This window comes from Ochotona curzoniae, unplaced genomic scaffold, assembly GCF_017591425.1.
Source record: "Ochotona curzoniae isolate NIBS_2020 unplaced genomic scaffold, NIBS_Ocur_1.0 scaffold_4505, whole genome shotgun sequence".
Lineage (NCBI taxonomy): Eukaryota > Metazoa > Chordata > Mammalia > Lagomorpha > Ochotonidae > Ochotona > Ochotona curzoniae.
The window spans coordinates 34,955,253-34,972,654 of record NW_024467118.1 but is presented as its reverse complement, the minus strand read 5'-3'; the positions used below and the strand labels follow the sequence as shown (position 1 = coordinate 34,972,654).

At 44.5% G+C, this 17,402-nt stretch overlaps 1 protein-coding gene across 1 annotated transcript in view; it reads left to right on the top strand.

The window, feature by feature from the left end:
- Positions 1–17,402, top strand: part of DOCK5 (dedicator of cytokinesis 5) — a 192,065-nt gene that overhangs the window by 160,036 nt on the left and 14,627 nt on the right. The window contains exons 40-47 of the mRNA XM_040966317.1: positions 1,145–1,249; positions 7,155–7,296; positions 8,522–8,603; positions 9,145–9,229; positions 9,653–9,739; positions 11,934–12,110; positions 15,096–15,179; positions 17,060–17,197. Of these exons, the coding sequence (XP_040822251.1) occupies positions 1,145–1,249; positions 7,155–7,296; positions 8,522–8,603; positions 9,145–9,229; positions 9,653–9,739; positions 11,934–12,110; positions 15,096–15,179; positions 17,060–17,197 (900 nt within the window). The remainder of the gene's footprint in view (positions 1–1,144; positions 1,250–7,154; positions 7,297–8,521; positions 8,604–9,144; positions 9,230–9,652; positions 9,740–11,933; positions 12,111–15,095; positions 15,180–17,059; positions 17,198–17,402) is intronic.

Here is a 17,402-nt window from a genome sequence, read left to right as displayed (position 1 = left end):
GATTTCTGTATTCCTGGCCTAGCTGACTCATTCTGCCTCCATGTACACAGTCCAGAGGTCAGATGTTCCAGAAGTCTTCTGCTCATCAGATATTACTTGTACTAGGTCCTCAAGGCCCTGCTAAGTGAAAGAGCTGCTCACCTTCAAGGCTTATTTTTCCAGGAGTTCCATTGCATACATCTTGGGGAGCTGCAAAATGTTTTGATGGATCCCAACTCTGTTTGTCATCTTTCTTCCCAGTCATGTCCCTGGATCGTTCAACTTCTGTGGTTCCGGAAACATGTGTATTAAGCCTGCATGTAGATTCAGTTCAGCTATTTAAAAACCAAAATAGTGATAGCCTTCAGAATTTTACATGGAAGGCAAATACAATAGTATACGTGATCGTTTTTAGTAGAGGAGTCACAAAAGGTCAGGCCACCCATTGTCATGGAAAGATAATTTATTTGAAGAGCTGTTTTGTATAATCACTGTATAAAAAAATGAATGAGTATACTGTACCAGCATCTGTCATTGCACAGGAAAAATTCGTTTATGAACCTAAATGGACTTAAACCAAAATGTTAGTGACATATTGCATAGTTCCTTCATCCACAAGAGCTTTGTTTTGACGGTTTCCTATCGGAATGGGGTCGTAATGGAGGTGTGCTGACCATGTGGGTGTGGGGGGCAGAAGTCCATCAGAGCCTTCATGTCTGACTGCCTGGTGTGTATTCTTTTGGCCTAACTGGGAAGCCACTCCCTGGTGAAGAATCAAAGATAAGGGTGGGAGTAGGAACTAAAAACAGAACATCATCACCTCCTTCTGGGCACTTGCAGTTGAGCTAAGCTGGGAAATTCTTCATCTTGCTTTGTTACCTGGCTCTGCTCTCTCTGCATCTCACAAAGTGTTCCTTAACCATCAGGGGGTTTTGAGCTGCCTGAGCCATCCTCAGCATCCCACACAGAGGAATGCACAGGGACCCCAGCCTTATGAGGCCAGCTCCTGGACCTCCTCTCCAGGAAAGGATCACCCTGCTTGCCAGAGGCTGCTTTCCAAAGGCCAATCTGTTATGTGGAAAACAAAAGTGCAAATAGTCCCATCTTTTTATTCCCTAACCGTGTCCTTCTAACCTCCAGTGGAATGTCGTGTTTTCTTTTCCAGAAAAAAAGAGCATCATTTTATGAGAACATCATTAAGGCCATGAGGCCTCAGCCAGAATATTTTGCAGTGGGATACTACGGACAGGGCTTTCCTTCTTTCCTTCGGGTAAGCAGCCCCTGGGTGGTCTCCGAGCCTTGGGCCATGTCCTCTGGAGGAGGGAAGGGAGGCCTTTCTTTTCCAGATGGGCAGCAGTGTGTAAGCAGCTGCCGACCTATGTTCCCACTGTGGGAGGTCGGGAGGGAAACTGCTTCCTGAGTGTGGCCTCTTCACCCCACGCCCCCGGGCGCTGCTGGCATTCTGGCAGATCTTTTGTTCTATGACTTCCCCCAGGTGGAATGAGAAAGGGAAAAACAGAATCATTCCCTCCACTGGCCTGCTGGTCAGGCTGGGGAGAAGTGTCGATTGATGTGTTTAGCCATTTGTTTTCTTTCTAGTTGAAGCTGGTTGAAAAACAGGGATCCTAAGAATAGGACAACCAGAAATTTCCCGAAACTAAAAGAGATTTGGCTGTGATAGGGACAAAGGCAGCATTTTCCTTCCTTCTCAAAATGATGTACACCATGGTATTGAGTTCACAATTGAAAAACCAAAAGCCCAAGCATCTCCTACAAAAGGGAACCCTCTTTTGGAGCTGAGCTTTGTTTAAACATATGCATGCTGTCTGTCTCCCTTCCTCTAATAAAAAGGGGAAAGTAATTAAAGAAAGCAATTTCCATGCCTAAGGCTTCGAAGGAGGAGGCGGTGTATTGTTCATTCAATAACTACTTACTGAGTAGCCAGTCTGTGCCACACATCCAAGAGGCCTTTAAGCCCCTCTGCTGATGAAATCCCACATGGCCCTTAACCTCAAGGCTTCAGCAGCCACCTAGGCAACGTGTGCAAAAGCATACAATGAATGTGAACATTTTTTCCAAGGAAGAATGTTTTGTTGCAAAGATGATGATGATGATGATGATTAGGATGTATATAGAGAGAGAAAATGAGAAACAGAGAGAAATATCTGTCTGCTGTTTCATTCCTCAACTGGCCACAACAGTCGTAGATGAGCTGATTCGAAGCTAGGAGCAAGGAGCTTCTTCTGAGTCTCCTACACAGGTACTGGGTCCCAAGGCTTTGAGCTGTCCTTGACTGCCTTCCCAGGACACAAGCATGGAGCTGGATGGGAAATGGAGCCCCTAGACATGAACCAGTGCCCATATGGGATCCTGGTAGATTCAAGGCGAGGAATTAGCCACTGGGCTGTCATGCCTGACTCACCAAGAAAGAATACTTTTAATTTATATGAACTGATTTAATAAGTACAGAACCGGAAGGGGAAAGATCTTGTCTGCATGTTTACTCCTCAAATGCCTGTGATGTACAAGGCTGGATGGAAGCCAAAGCCAGGAACTGGAAACCAAATCCAGGTCTCCCACACGGGCGGCAAAGACCCAGTTACTTGAGCTTTCACCCCTACCCCCACTGGGGTTTGCATTAGTGGGAAATCCAAGTCAGGAGCTGGAGGCGGACTTAAACCCAACACTCCAGTATGTACCGTGAGTGTCTTAACTGCTAGACCAGACACCTACTGCTGAATGTAAAATTTAAACTGTCATCAACAAAACATGTCCTGTGCTGTGTCTATACTCAGAAAGTATCACCAAGCGAAGTAAAAACCTGTCCTTTTACAACAGTTGCACAGGAACATTTGTAACAGCCTTAATGCTAATCAGACTGGAGCATTCTACTGTATGGATGTAGTACAGGCTCTGTACCTCCCAGCCAGTCAAGGAAATCCATTGGAATACTACTTAGTAAGAACAAAATGAATTCCTCAGACCCACAGCAATCTGGATGGATCAAAGTACATTATGGAAGGGAAAGGATGTTAAAAGACTCCCAAGATTTTACTCACAAGATACTCTTGCCAGGGCAACACTTCCTACAAGGACAGAAAACATATCAGTACTTGTCTGGTGATGGGGAAGACAGGCCATAAAAAGCCATGGGAAGTTTCTAGGGATAATGAAACTGTTCCACATCTTGATTGAGGTTGTGGTTAACTTGTCAAACCACATGGGATGTTTTACTTTTTTTAAAAAAAAAAAGGAGTCCATTTTCCTGTGTGTGAACTATCCCTGATTTTCTTGATACCACTCAGGAAAGACTTTATGGGAAATTGCATTTTATCTACTCTCTGAAATGTGAGCTAAGAGAGGAAAAAGTAACAGATGGGAGCAGCAAGCTCTAGGCAGGTGAGACAGTGGCCATGCTGAGGAATGATAGATGGCCAGTGCCACGGCTCGAGGACCAGCTCAGGGCCCGAGACAAGCACAGGAAGTGTGCAGACCCTTGGGTATTGGAGAGGGAGGCTGGCCCAAATCCTTGAGACCCACAAGGGAGACCCAAAAAAGCTCCTGGTCCCTGGCTTTGGTTTGGCTTAGCTCCAACCATGGAGGCTGCTTGGGCATTGAAGCAGCAGCTAGATCTTTCTGTCTCTCCTCCTCTCTGTAAATCTGACTTTCTAATAAAAATAAATAAATCTTGAAAGGAAGGAGGGAAGGAAGGAAGGATGGAGGGGAGAGAAAGAGAAAAGGGAGGAAGGGAAGGAGGAGAGGAGAGGAGAGAAGAAGAAAGGGAAGGAGAGAAAGAGAAAGGAAGAAAAGCAAAGCAAAGAGGAGCAGCCAGAAGAAAGGAAAGAAGAGGGAACGGAATAGGTGGGGAGGGGAACAGTCAAGACTAGAACTGTCTCCTATATGGGATGCCAGTACCACAGGACAGATTAGCTTGCTGTGCCACCATGCCAGCCCCTGAAAGGCAGATCTACCTTCTGCTGGTTCATTCTCCAAATGGCCACAATAGCCAGAGCTGGGCTAGTCCAAAGTCAGGAGCCTAAAGCTTCTTCCAGGTCACCCATATGTGTGCAGGGTCCCAAGGACTTGGACCATCCTCCACTGCTTTCCCAGGCCATAAACAGGGAGTTGGATGGGAAGTGGAAGAACCAAGACTCCAAATGACACCCATATGGGATGATGGCATACACATGAGGAGACTAAATGTACTGTATTACCATAGTGCCAGTCCCAGACTTGTCATTTTGAGGTGAGCAAAGTGAATAAGTAAGACTTCAGGAAGAACATGACATTTGAGAAAAAAAGAAACTTGAAACCAGTAGAAAGGAGAAGCCAGGAAGCTGTTCAGGAAGATGAGCAGAGGGTTCTGGACAGTGAGAACAGCAGGCTGAGAAGCATGAATGAGAAGTTGGGTACAACAGGATCAGGTGGCGGTGGCTATCAGAGTGCAGAATTCTACACACATTAGTTGTGAGGGTTTGGTTTCAGATAGCTTCAAAGTGGGTAAATTTGGAGCAGCAAAAAGACATGAGATAGTCATTTGTTTTCTAGATCTGGGACTCATGGTAAACTTCTAGGTGCGAGAAAAAAATAATTAGTGAGTTATTTACAGTTAGGACCATGGTTGTGGAAGAGGTGACCTAGGGCAAGAGCATGGAGTGAGAAGGTCTGGCAGGGAGCCTTGGAGCATGTTCTAGACTTAGCTTTGCCGTTAGTCAAGACGAGCATGATGCCTGCCCTACTTGAGGTGTATTCTCTTGTGTCACATGAAACAAAGAAAGAGAACTGAGAAACAGTAGTGATTCCATCCAAACATGGATCCTGACTTTCAAAGTGTCAGAATCTGAGTTGCTTCCTGAGTAATTCTGGTCACATAAACACTGAATCGGAGGTGTAAACTAGGAAAAGTAAGGTTCACATCACAGCATGTAAGTTATATAAGCTTGCTTTGTAAACTATACATTGTAGATGTTAATGCGCTGCCAAACTCTTATACATAATAAAACATAAACTCTCTTCCATATTGTGGAGTATCTCCCCAAACTCAGAATATATAAAATTATATTAATCTCCTGCCCCCCAGCTCAGTCAGATCTCTTCTGCTGAGAGCACCAGTGTGCTTCCTTCTCTAAGATGAGTAAATGAATTGTCACTGGCTCCCCCGACCCCCCCCCACACCCCCGGCTCCTTGCTATTTGCCTTAACACCAGGGAATCAGAACCCTGTTACTCCATGTGCTCCTTGGTCAGGTTTGGTTATCTTAATGTCTTCCTTGTGTTGCTTCACCTTTCCAGAGTCTCCCTCCTGAATATGGTGTGAGCTTTGAGATCTCTGGCTCCCTTTCTAAACTGTTCTTTTTCTGGCTCTTTGCATCAGCCCCAGTTCATTCCTCCTTCCTGAACTCTGCACCTACTGCCCCTGGCCTCACCCTTCTTTTCACTTGCATGCTCTGTTGCTCTTTCCTCCACTCTTGATCACCCCACTTTAGCTTAGTCACCATCCAAGTCCAGCCAAATCCCACGTCTTTCTGAAGCTGTCTTTTTTTTTTTTAAAACAAAGCTGATTCTTCCTGATCTTCAGTTTCTCTGACTCCATTTATGGTTATTGCCTGTGTCAAATGACTAGTGTTTTAATTGCACCTTGATTGCTTTTCTACTGCAGTTCTGCCTTCATAAATCATACAGTTATTTAATGTATGAACCACTCATAGAGAAGGATCTCTATGAGTGGTTCATACATTAAATAACTGAAGAAGTGTTATGTGTTCCAAAAGATTTAGCAATGTTTGCTTCATGCATTGTTCAACCTGAGATACTTGCACTGTCAGAAATTGTTGTCTACCTGTTTGCTTATTTATTTCTTCTTCCCTCTATTAGAAGGAAAGCTTTGTGGGAGGAAGACGACCACTATTTCCCTCATGTCTAGCTTAGCAAATGAATGTGTTGGATGAGTGGCTAAGTGACTTTCAAAGATGTTTTGCAAGACAACATGGGTCCAAGTTTTGGTTTAAAATGAATCATCTGCAGCCTGCTGCTGTAAATTAGTCATCTAAGGTGACAGTCAGATAAGGAAGACTCCTGTAAAACTCAGCTACATATGCTCTTGCATGGGCAACAACTTCGGAGAGAAATTGCTTCCGAGCCTGAGGCATCAGGAATTTCTTTAGGGAAAAAGTCCAATTATATTAAAGGAAAACACATCTGCCATTGAAAATGGGGAAAATAGTATTTAATACAATTGTGTTCTATGAGGCTCAGGCTCAGAGCCTGCTATAAGTTACTCTTGTCCTCTATTGTCCGAGCCTCAATGGGTAATCGTGTCAGAAGTGATACTGGAGTTTTGATACATGTCATGGTGCTCCCTGAGGCAGTGCCATTTAAAGTGCTGGTTCATAAGTTCTTACAGGGTCTTATTGAACTAGGTAAGGAGATTGTACCTGATTATGAATTTGTGCACTCTCTCCACTGAGAATATCTTGCAATGGAAAATACCAACTGCATTAAGCAACTTGCCCAGTGGGACAGTACATTTATATCAGGGCAAAAGCACTTTTATTTTCTGGCAGATCCAGAGTCCATTCACAGACTGATTGTGGTCCTTGGGCCACACTGTGAGCAGAACTATGCTAATATTTTTTTAATGATTTTTAATTCCTTAAACAAGCCTTCTGAGATTTTGTCAGATATTGTTGTTGGAAAATGTGTTGGTCTGCTTTAAGTTATTAAAGAAGAATGCCCAAGGCAAGCTGCTTTACAAAGAAAAGCTTATTTAGTTTGTAGTTCTGGATTCGAGGGTGTGATATCATGTATCAGCTCAGGTCTGGTGAGGACCCTATGGTGTGTGACTTCACACTGACTAGGACAGATTGCATTGTGAAACAGGAAGCTGCTGAGATGGGAAAGGCCACAGGCTGGCTTTTCTATGAACTCATCAGCATCCCATGAGAGCTGTATCAATTGCTTCTGAAGGCCAAGCCCTCAATGACTTTACCACTCTTCCTGTGCCTACCTCTTAAAGATACCACCTGCTTCCAGTGCCACCACAGTTGAGGATTTAGATGCCCACATGTGAACCACCCACTGAAATCAATCCCACGCCAAAGCAGCGTATAATAGCCAGCACTCCCATTTCCCTCACTTCCATGTTTACTGATTTCCCTTGCTGTCTGTATCCTACAGAATAAAATCTTCATCTACCGGGGGAAGGAGTATGAGAGGCGAGAAGACTTCAGCCTGAGGTTGCTGACCCAGTTCCCCAACGCTGAGAAGATGACCAGTACTACACCCCCTGGGGAGGACATCAAGTCATCTCCGAAGCAGTGCATCCTGGCCCAGTGGCTCCTTAATGTGGGGCAGCCCCAGCTAAGCGAGAGAAACAAAAATATTACAGCTCCTCTGCAGGCAAATTGTTGGAGGGCCTATGTCCTAAAACTAATCATTTGACCACTCTGAGTCAGTTTTCCATTCTGTGTATAACTTGGGGATCCTGAATATCCTTAGTAATTAAAGAGGAGAGCTAGCAATTGAGTATGAAAGGATATATGTTTTTAAAAATGTTTATTATTTATTAGAAAAAACAGACCTCCCTAAGGTTGCCTTACTCTTCAAGTGCCTGCAGAAGCTAGGACTAGGCTGAGGGTGACAGAAGGAGCTAGAAACTCAATCCAGGCATCTCACTCCCAAATGAATAGCAGGGACACAACTGCTTGAGCCATCACCTGCTGCCCTCAGGATGCACCCAATCACAGGAAACTAGAGTCAGGGGCCAGGGGCCAGGGTGAACCCAGGTATTCTGAGGTGGGATAGGGTGTCTTAACCCCTTGGCAGATGCCTATCCTGCAGAATATCCTTTAAAATCGAATTGGGGAGTTTGAGAAGGACTTCTGGTTCTGAATCCTGGATTCTGTTCCAGATTTTAAAAACATTGGTGGGGACTGCAGAGAGAGCTTTTACTACCAACAGATCCTAGAAACAGGCAGAACCCTTATTCCTTCACTGGTTCTGAAGGCTACCTCTCTTCCCAGTTGTATCTACAGTCTTGGGTTTTAACCTCCCATCTTCATATTCTTCATGTGCATAAGGAGAATAGTAATATCTGCCTTCTAGAACCATTGTGTAATTAGGGATGGCATATTATTACAACACTTGGGGACAGCACCCAGCCCTGCTACTTACTCAATAAATAGATGATATCCAAAGATAGAAGCAGACCCTACTGCGTAGGCTTTGGAGCTTGGCTATTTCAGAATGATGCTTCTCTGAAAGAAGCTCTGAAAAACCATTTCTAACCACCCGTTTCCTGGCATTTCACTGATGCTTGTTTTCCTGTGGCAAGGCTCTCTGCCAAGTGTTTAACCACAAGAACTGTCCTGGGGCTCATCACTTAGGAAGAGAATTCAGTGATGCCCCAAGCAGCCCTGTTTTCCAATGAAGTCCTGGCATTAGAGTTACAGGAGTGGTTGGCACCCGTGCCATTTCTGGCTGTAAAGCAGGAAGAACATGTTCCCATCCCAGCCTTTCTCTGCCTTCCTTAACGATCTCTTCAGACATGCAGTGCTTCACCGTGAAGCCAGTGATGAGCCTGCCTCCCAGTTTCAAGGATAAGCCAGTTCCAGAGCAGATCTTAAAGTAAGTGTCCTTAAGAATAACGGTCTCTCTGACTTCATTTGGAGTATATCAGAACAGAAGCCTTGAATTCATGTGCACTTGGAAACACCTACTGTCCACTCTACTTCAAGCATAAGATCAGAGTATGGTAATTCTAAGGGATGTAGGAGCTTGGCTTTTAGGGTGGGAGAAATCAGGAATTGCACTCCTACGTATGTATCAGGCCTCTTTGCTCTCTCATTCACAAGCATCACGGTGAGGATTGGCTGGTTCCTACCAGATCCTTCGTCTTAAGAAGCTTGCGTGCTAATGGGGCTGGGGAAATGTACAGCTGTACAAATGAGATTGCGTATGTGGGTGTTTATGGAATGTGACATTAATTCATGCCTAATGAAAGCAAGATGTGCACGGCCTCAAGTCTTTGGTGTAGATTTCCTGTCGTTTTTGAGAGAGCTTAGTGGATAATACTCAGACTGTGTCCAATGCGCCATGAGTTTTGTTGAAGTCAAATCAAGAAGTACCTGTTCTAAGAGAAATCTGGCCCTGCTGTGCCCTTCTGCAGCTATTACAGAGCCAACGAAGTCCAGCAGTTCAGATATTCCCGGCCGTTCTGGAAAGGAGAAAAGGACCCAGACAACGAATTTGCTGTGAGTCCACCCCATTTGCCCATGACAATGGAATAAAGTTGACATCCAAACAAAAGGTCTTTCTCCTAACTAGCATCCACAGCAAAAGTGATGGTGCCAGTGGAAGGAGGACTCAGCACTCATTAGCTAGCCAGCAGCTGTTGTCTCAGTGGACCAGCTTACTCTGAGTATCCATAAACAACCTGGGTGCCTGGACCTTCAACAAGTTACTTCTCTGATTGATGGAAAGGTGGGGTGGGGTGGGAGTGCAGCTGAGTGGATGATCCTGTTCAGCCTTCAGACATCTCCAAATCCCTCAGTTATATGAGAAAACAGAGCCCATTCACTAGGATGTATTTGGGAGTGAATATCACTTCACCATGGAATTTTGCATTTTGCCTAGGAACTAAATGGTGTTTTTATTGTTTTCATTTCTGCCACCAGACTATGTGGATTGAACGGACCACATATACAACTGCATATACCTTCCCTGGAATTCTCAAGTGGTTCGAAGTGAAACAGATTTCAACAGTGAGTCATTTCAGATGAGAACTCAGAATTTGGGGGAAAAAAAAAAACTTGCCATCTCCAGATATAATAACAGTCTTTGTTAATCTCCCTTGCAGTTTGTACCAGTTTGGCTCTGGCAAATTTCGCTTCTCCAAAGAGCAGTAAAAGGCCTGCTTGTGTAATAGAGCCCCTTTGTCAAGCTGATATCACAACAGCAACCCTAAAGGTTACTCTTAGTGAATGACTTTTTGAGGGCCAGAGGAGTGTTGTCTCTTCCAACATCCTCCCAGTGCCCTGAAACATTCCTGGAATGCCACTTTGTGGTTGCCTGTCCATCACAGCTTCTCTCCTAAAGCTTTTTCTCTCTCTAGATTCCCAGTTTATGATATCACCAGTCACCTTGTCTCACCCCAAATCTGCCTGCTTATGTTTCTGATATTTATCCTGTTTCCATTGTTAGTCCTCCTCCTGCTGCCCCATTTCTAGTCAGTCATATTGATTGATGCCCTTGAAACAGCTCCTAATTGGCCTCCTGGCCTTGGCGTTGTCAGTCCCTTTTTCTGCACTGCCCCTGCGTGTGTACTCTACTCTGTAAACCCACTGTCTTCATGCTTCCTCATGCTAACGACCTTCCAGAGCTTATGACTTCTTAGCACACACATGCAGATCCTTTGGGACTTGGGTCTTCTGTTTCATCCTCTAGAGAATCTTTGGGGACTAAGTGTGCATTCCTTGTTATTCTGTGCAAGTGGGTCCTTTTCCCTGCCTGAAATGTCCTCTGGGGATTCTGTTGAAGCACCACCTTCCTCCCAGCCTCTTCTCTGTGTCACTCAGGAGTAGCCTGATGCTGTTAATGCTCCCCACCCCCGCCTGCAGGTTACACCCCCCACCTGTACAACTCTTGAAACCCACTGAAAGCTTAGCTGCCCCCCACCGTGAAGTTGCCTTCTGCCTTCTGCACCTGTAGATTCCCCATCCACAGAGTGAACAACTAAGAATCAGATATTCTGCCTAGGATGATCACCTCTGTACTGAACACACAGACTTTTCCCTGAGCAATAAAGTGTAGCAACTATTCACATAGCGTTTACATTGTGCTAGGCATTATAAATAATCCAGGGGAGATTTAAAGTATGTGGGAAGGTGTGTGTGGATTGTACACAGAATTCCACCATTTTATTGAAAGGACTTAAGCATCACAAACAGTTTCCTATAAATAGGAGGATATATTGTGATATATATCTCAATCACTTTTGAATCTGTGATGCATAGCATAATACTTAATATAACTTAGATATTCATGAAGTAGTTCTTCAACAAGTTTGTTATATTCCTTGTCTGGAAGATAAATAATTTTTCTTTGTGTGGATGTGATTTCTGGAAAGAGAACTTTGAAATCAGGCCTGGACTAGGGGGTCAGGCCAGGTGATAAGGAAGAAAATGACAAAGGACAGCTTCTCCTTGGAACCTGGTTTACAGCACGTTTCAGTCGGGGCGCTCCCTCTGAACCTGTATTGCACATCTGTCATTCTCATCTGATATTCTTAGGCGTGGCCTCCGTGTCTGTGTACTGCTTCCTAGGTCACCTGGCTTTTTCTCAGGGAAGGCACATAGACTTTGGCCAGTGGGCATTTATGGATCCCATATCCTGGGCATTTATGGATCCCATATCCTGCTATTCTGTCATCTCTGATCCTCTCAAAGATCACCAAGGAAGTTTGCCCTCAGAAATAATTCTGGCTACAGTGCCCATTATATTTATTCTCGAATTTTCTGTAGGCACTTTATCGTCAGGGTTGATTAACATGAGCAAAGCCCTGATTTTTAAAGTTATCATTCAGGGCTGGGTTGTAGAAGGCCTGCAAAGTCATTTGGTCTGGCCCTGCTAACTTTGAGTCAGTCTATACCAGGCTAAGATTTTTTAAGTTGATAATTTTGTATGTCCTGCAAATGATGTTATGAACATGGCCCTTGGCAGAAAAAAGTTCCCCACGCCTGTTTAAGGAGATTTTTAGCAGCTTTAGTTTCCATCAACCAATACCACTTTAAAAAAAAATTGTGTTGCCCTAACTGAAACGACGTTGACAATCAAAACTTTGCTCTTCTGTGGCTTGTGGGTGTCTTATAACTTGTGTGGGGATGCATAGTTAACCTTTCTTTAGTTCTCATCACAGAGCTCACACGGTGTCCTTCTCCCATGTCCTCTGTCACCCAGGAAGAAATCAGCCCACTGGAGAACGCCATAGAAACCATGGAGCTGACCAACGAGAGGATCAGCAACTGTGTTCAGCAGCATGCGTGGGACCGTTCGCTGTCTGTGCACCCACTCTCTATGCTGCTTAGTGGCATCGTGGACCCAGCTGTCATGGGGGGATACTCCAACTACGAAAAGGTATGCTGGGTCCTAGGACCCCACAGGACTCTCCAGCCTCCCTCTGTGCCAAAGTCAGCTGGCAGCTTCCTTTCCTGCCACATCTCTGGGAAGCTGTCACTCTCCCATGTAATTGAATGGACAAATGAGCGAAAAAATTGTCCCAGATCTTATTCCTCTTAGAGACCTTTAGCAATTGAGTCAGGGGTAGACCACTGCCTGGTAAAGCCTGGCTGAAAGAACATCAGTCTCATATACATGTGGTCCATTCACCAGCCTCTCTCTCATCGTCCCACCATGGGGTGGACCCCAGAACCCAGCATAGCTTGGCAGTATAGCTGCTTCTGTGGGGAAGACAAAGACTTTATATAGAATTAGCTTCCAGGAAGCCCCACCCTGGCTGGTGTGCCATAAGTCTTATGCATAAAAGTCAACCCTGGCTCTCTATTTAAATCAGTTGGCCCGAGTGTTAACATCTGTTACTCTAAAAAGGCAGGAAAGAAGTACTCAGCACACTTGAGCCTGTTGTGCAGGGTTTGAATGCAGCAGCATTTAGAAGAGCCAGGCATTCAGGACATGTTAAAAACAATCACTGGAAGCAGACTCCTTCATTGTTAGGACACATTTTCGTGACCAAATATTTTCAGAGTTCACTTCTTGAGTAGGAATAAACATTTGCCAAGGAAACAGGGAGGTGCTCTTGTCTTTTTTATGTACCATACATATCCTGTTGTGTCACAAGCAGGGACTTTGTAGTGCATCCCTCTTGTAACCCAGTTCTGATTTCCCACTTGCCATTATGTGTTTCTGAGCATCCAAACCTTACTTCTCCAAACTTGAGGTATCTGTAAATTTACAGTGAGGCAGCCACTTAACTGATGCAATCAGTTTGAGGATTATGGAAGACATCATACGTTTTATATTATGACTGGCATACAGTTGGGGCTTCATCATTGTTGACTTTTATCCTGCCTCCTGCCTGCTTGGAGAGGAATGGATAATTCAGATGCAACTCCTGGGCAGTGCCACCAGTGCTTTGTGACAACAGCTGCCCCCCTGCTCTTCTCGTTTCTCCTCCAACTTTCAGCCTTTATTCTCTTACTGGTGGTGACTGAGAAAGATGCAGTACCTGGGATACATACATTCTGTTTTTTACATGCGGTTTCAGTCAGGATTCCCAGTATTAAGTGGAAATCGATACAAAAGTGCCACCTAAAACATAGTATTTGCATAAAACCATAATATTTTTAGTGCATACTTTTCATGTGTGCTCTCTGGTGCTAATTGTCTTATATTTTTCCCAAGTGTTAATTTGTATAGCATGCCCCTGATGCATAGATCACTATACTCCTGTTCTGTTTGCCTTACACTATGGGCTTATTCACTTTTATATGCCTGTGCTCCCTCAAGGAGCTCTCGGATTTGTATGCTGAGGTGTTTGTCTTCTTGGCAACAGAGAAGAAAGGTGAGGGGGAAGCTTGGGACTTCAGTCTGTGAAAGTTCTTTCAACCTTTTCAGAACTGCGGTTAACGTTCCATACCCATAGTGTTCTCCTGCAAGTGGTGAGTGCCTCCGACATGCTAAAACCCTGGAGACCTTTTGTAAGAAGTATAGTGAACCTTACAAAGAGACATAGTAGAAGAACGGCCTGAGTCCTCTCTATGCCCAAAGAAGGCAGGATACAGCAGGAAACAGGGGGCTGGGATGGGCAGCCTGGCTGATTCTCCAGCAAGTGTCTCAAAGTTCAAAGCTTGAGTATATCGAACCTATCCGTAGAGCTCAGAGTAGATTGGCTTCGAAGAGATGTGCAAATCTTCAACTGGGAAGAGATACAAGTGATCCAGCCCTGAGCTCCAGCTTTTGTTTTGTTAAAAAGACAAGAAAATTTCTTGCTCAAGGTTATTTCCAAAATACGAAATGAAGGCGAATTTCTGCAGATAAAGTAGAACTCCTTTTTGGGCTCTATGGGAAATGTTGGCTGAAATTTTCCATTACTCTTTCCTGATGAATTCTGTCTTAAAAATTATCTTGTTTGTGAGGCCTGTGTGTGGATTTTATTTCTCCATTATGTAGGAACTTACCCTGGGGAAGCAGGGTGCATTCATGTTTATTGATCAATATGATATATAAAAGAAAGGGAACTACTATTTACTATTTTCAAAACATCCTCAAAGCCACGTCATTTTATTTTCAAATTAGCCTTTTGGAAAGGTGATCTGCAAAAAAGTACAGATACTAATCTGTACCCCAGATAAGGAAAGAAGTGTGGTACAACCTGTATCACTTTAAAAAGGCAAGAAAATTGCCAGCCACATCTCTTGGCTTGTTAATTTTTAAAAAATTCTTATGATACCTGTGTACTTAAAATAATTATTTTTATAATTTTACTCATGTTTTGTGAGAGAGACAGAACACCCCAAATACCCACACTGGGCCACCGTTAGGAGCTGGATACTCAAATTCAGGTCTCCCATGTGCCTGGCCCACACGCATTTCTGCCTTGTGGGAGCTGCATTGTGTGTCAGCAGGAAGCTGGAGTCAGACGCTGGTTACTGCAGTAGGGTCTTGAACCCAGGAACTGCGTTGTGCGACACAGGCATCTTCATCAGGAGGCTGAATACATAGCACTGACTTCACTGTTACACATATACAGGCTGCAGGTGGCCTTTGCTTCACTCTCAGGAAAGTTACTGTAGTGAGTGGTACCTTCGCAGCTGCTGATTGCCTGAGATGTCTGTGTACGTGGTGTATGGTGATTGTGGAGAGTGTACTTCTGCAAGGAATTTTCGTGCCTGCTCCAGAAAGAACAGAGAACACTATGTAATCATTAAGGCTACCTGTGATGGCATAAGGACTCTCATAGGAAAGAAATGAATTTTTAAATTAGATATGCTAGGTTTATCACAAGACATTTTTTCATGTACTAGGCACTTTGCCTCCCTTTTAGAGTCAAGTGCACAGTTAGGACTGTATTGTAATTCATACTTGCATGTATTCTGCTTTTAGGCATTTTTTACAGAAAAATATGCTCAGGAGCATCCTGAAGACCAAGAGAAGGTTGAGTTGCTGAAGCGCCTAATAGCGATACAGGTATGCAGCAAAGCAGGGGCTGAAACCAGGCAGCTTCCCAGTGCATAGGGATAACTACAGTGTGTGACTGAACGATATACCTGGGGGTTAAGTCTAGAGCCCACTTTCAGGATGGTTGTACTTAAAATGATTAATTAATAATGACCTTTTAAAAATGTGTGCAGAGAGAGGGAAAGTAGGTGAAGAGAGCAAGAGTCCATTCCATCCACTGGTTCACTCTTATCTGCCTGAAGCCGTCTCCTTCTGGGGTGAATCTTAGAGTCAGTCCAGGTTTCCAAAGAGGGGCGGCAGGAACTCAACCGCTTGAGCCATTGCTGATGCCTTTGAAAGTCTGCAGAGTTAGGAAACTGGAAGCAGCCACAGAGACAGATGAAGAGCTTGCAAGCTTTGACACCAAGTGTGAGCTTCGAACTGAATGTTGAACCACTAGGTGAAAGATTCACCCATCAGAGTGGAGCCCAGCACTATGACTCAATTGGTTAATCCTCCACTAAAATCACCTGGATCCCATATTGGGCATTTGTTCATATTCCAGCTGCTCCAATTCCCATCCAGCTCCCTGCTTGTGCCATAGGAAAGCAGCAGAGGATGGCCCAAAGTCTTGGGACACTGTATCCACTTCAGAGACTTGGAAGAACCTCCTGGCTCCTGGCTTTGGATTGACTCAGCTCCAGCTGTTGCGTCCATTTGGTGGTGGGTGGGGGGTGAGGGGTGGAATAAACCAACGGATGAAAGATCTTTCTGTCCCTCTTCTCTGTGAATCTGCCTTTCTGATGAAGATAAATAAATCTTTTTTCTTTTATTGCATTATGTGACACAGTTGTAGGTACTGGGATTCTCCAATCCCAATTCTCACCAATCCCTCCCCCATAGTGGATTCCTCCACCTCACTGTATTGCCACAGTTCAAATTCAGTTGGGGTTCCTTCATTGCAAGCATATACCAAGCATAGAGTCCAGCATCTCATTGTCCAGATAAGTTCAACGGCTTCTTGTGGAGACCATCTCTGGTCCACAGACAGAGCCGGCAGAGTGTCATCTGACTAAGAAAATAAATAAATCTTTTTTTTTAAGATTTATTTTTTTTATTTATTGGAAAGTCAGATATACAGAGAGGAGGAGAGACAGAGGGGAAGATCTTCCATCCGATGATTCACTCTCCAAGTGAGCGGAACAGCCCATGCTATGCCTATCCAAAGTCAGGAGCCAGGAACTTCTTCCAGGTCTCCCACACAGATACAGGGTCCCAAAGCTTTGGACCATCCTCGACTGCTTTCCCAGGCCACAAGCAGGGAGCCGGATGGGAAGTGGAGCTGCTGGGATTAGAACCGGTGCCCATATGGGATCCTGGGCGTTCAAGGCGAGGACTTAAGCCACTAGGCCACGCCACCAGGCCTGAAGATAAATAAATCTTAAAATTGAAAGGAAGAATGACCAAGAAGGAGGAGGAGAGGTCTTCCATCCACTGGTTCACTCCCCAAATGGTCACAATAACAGAGGCACGGCCACAGCGGGGAAGGGCTGGTACACAAGGCCAACCCAGCTCATGCTTGGCACATGTTCCTGGATGTTCAACTAGCCGGCTTGAGCTACGGACTGTATTTTCTGCCTGAACTGGTGAGAGGAAAAAATGAGGCTGACCAAGAATGAGCTGGGTTGGCCTTGTGCACCAGCGTTTCCCCACTGTGGGGTCTTTTTTCTTTCCTTGGTGTGTAAATTTGTGAATTTCTCTGCTGAAATGACATAAGTAAGTGGAGTTCACAAACTCTGAGAAGTACAATCTGATTCAACAGTGCTGTACCTATCCGTTTGCCTCCATCTCCATCCAGGCTCCAAATCTGAATCCCCTGACTTCCTAATTCCTGCATCCTTGCTTTCCAGATGCCTTTGCTGACAGAAGGGATCCGCATCCATGGAGAGAAGTTGACGGAGCAACTCAAACCACTGCATGACCGTTTGTCATCTTGTTTCCGGGAGCTCAAGGAAAAAGTGGAAAAGCTATATGGGGTTATAACACTGGTAGGTTTTAGTAACCTTCAAGATTTTTCTAGGCTCTGTGACATTTTAGGACACTAATCAGTTTTTCAAAGGCCAAATGAGTCTTAATAATTGCATGTAGCATGGAAACATTGGTAACAGGTGCAAGAGAGTATGTTTTGCTTTTTCATGGCCTTGAACTGCCCTTGTGCTAGATGAATAGATGTTCTCAAATCTGCATTAAGAA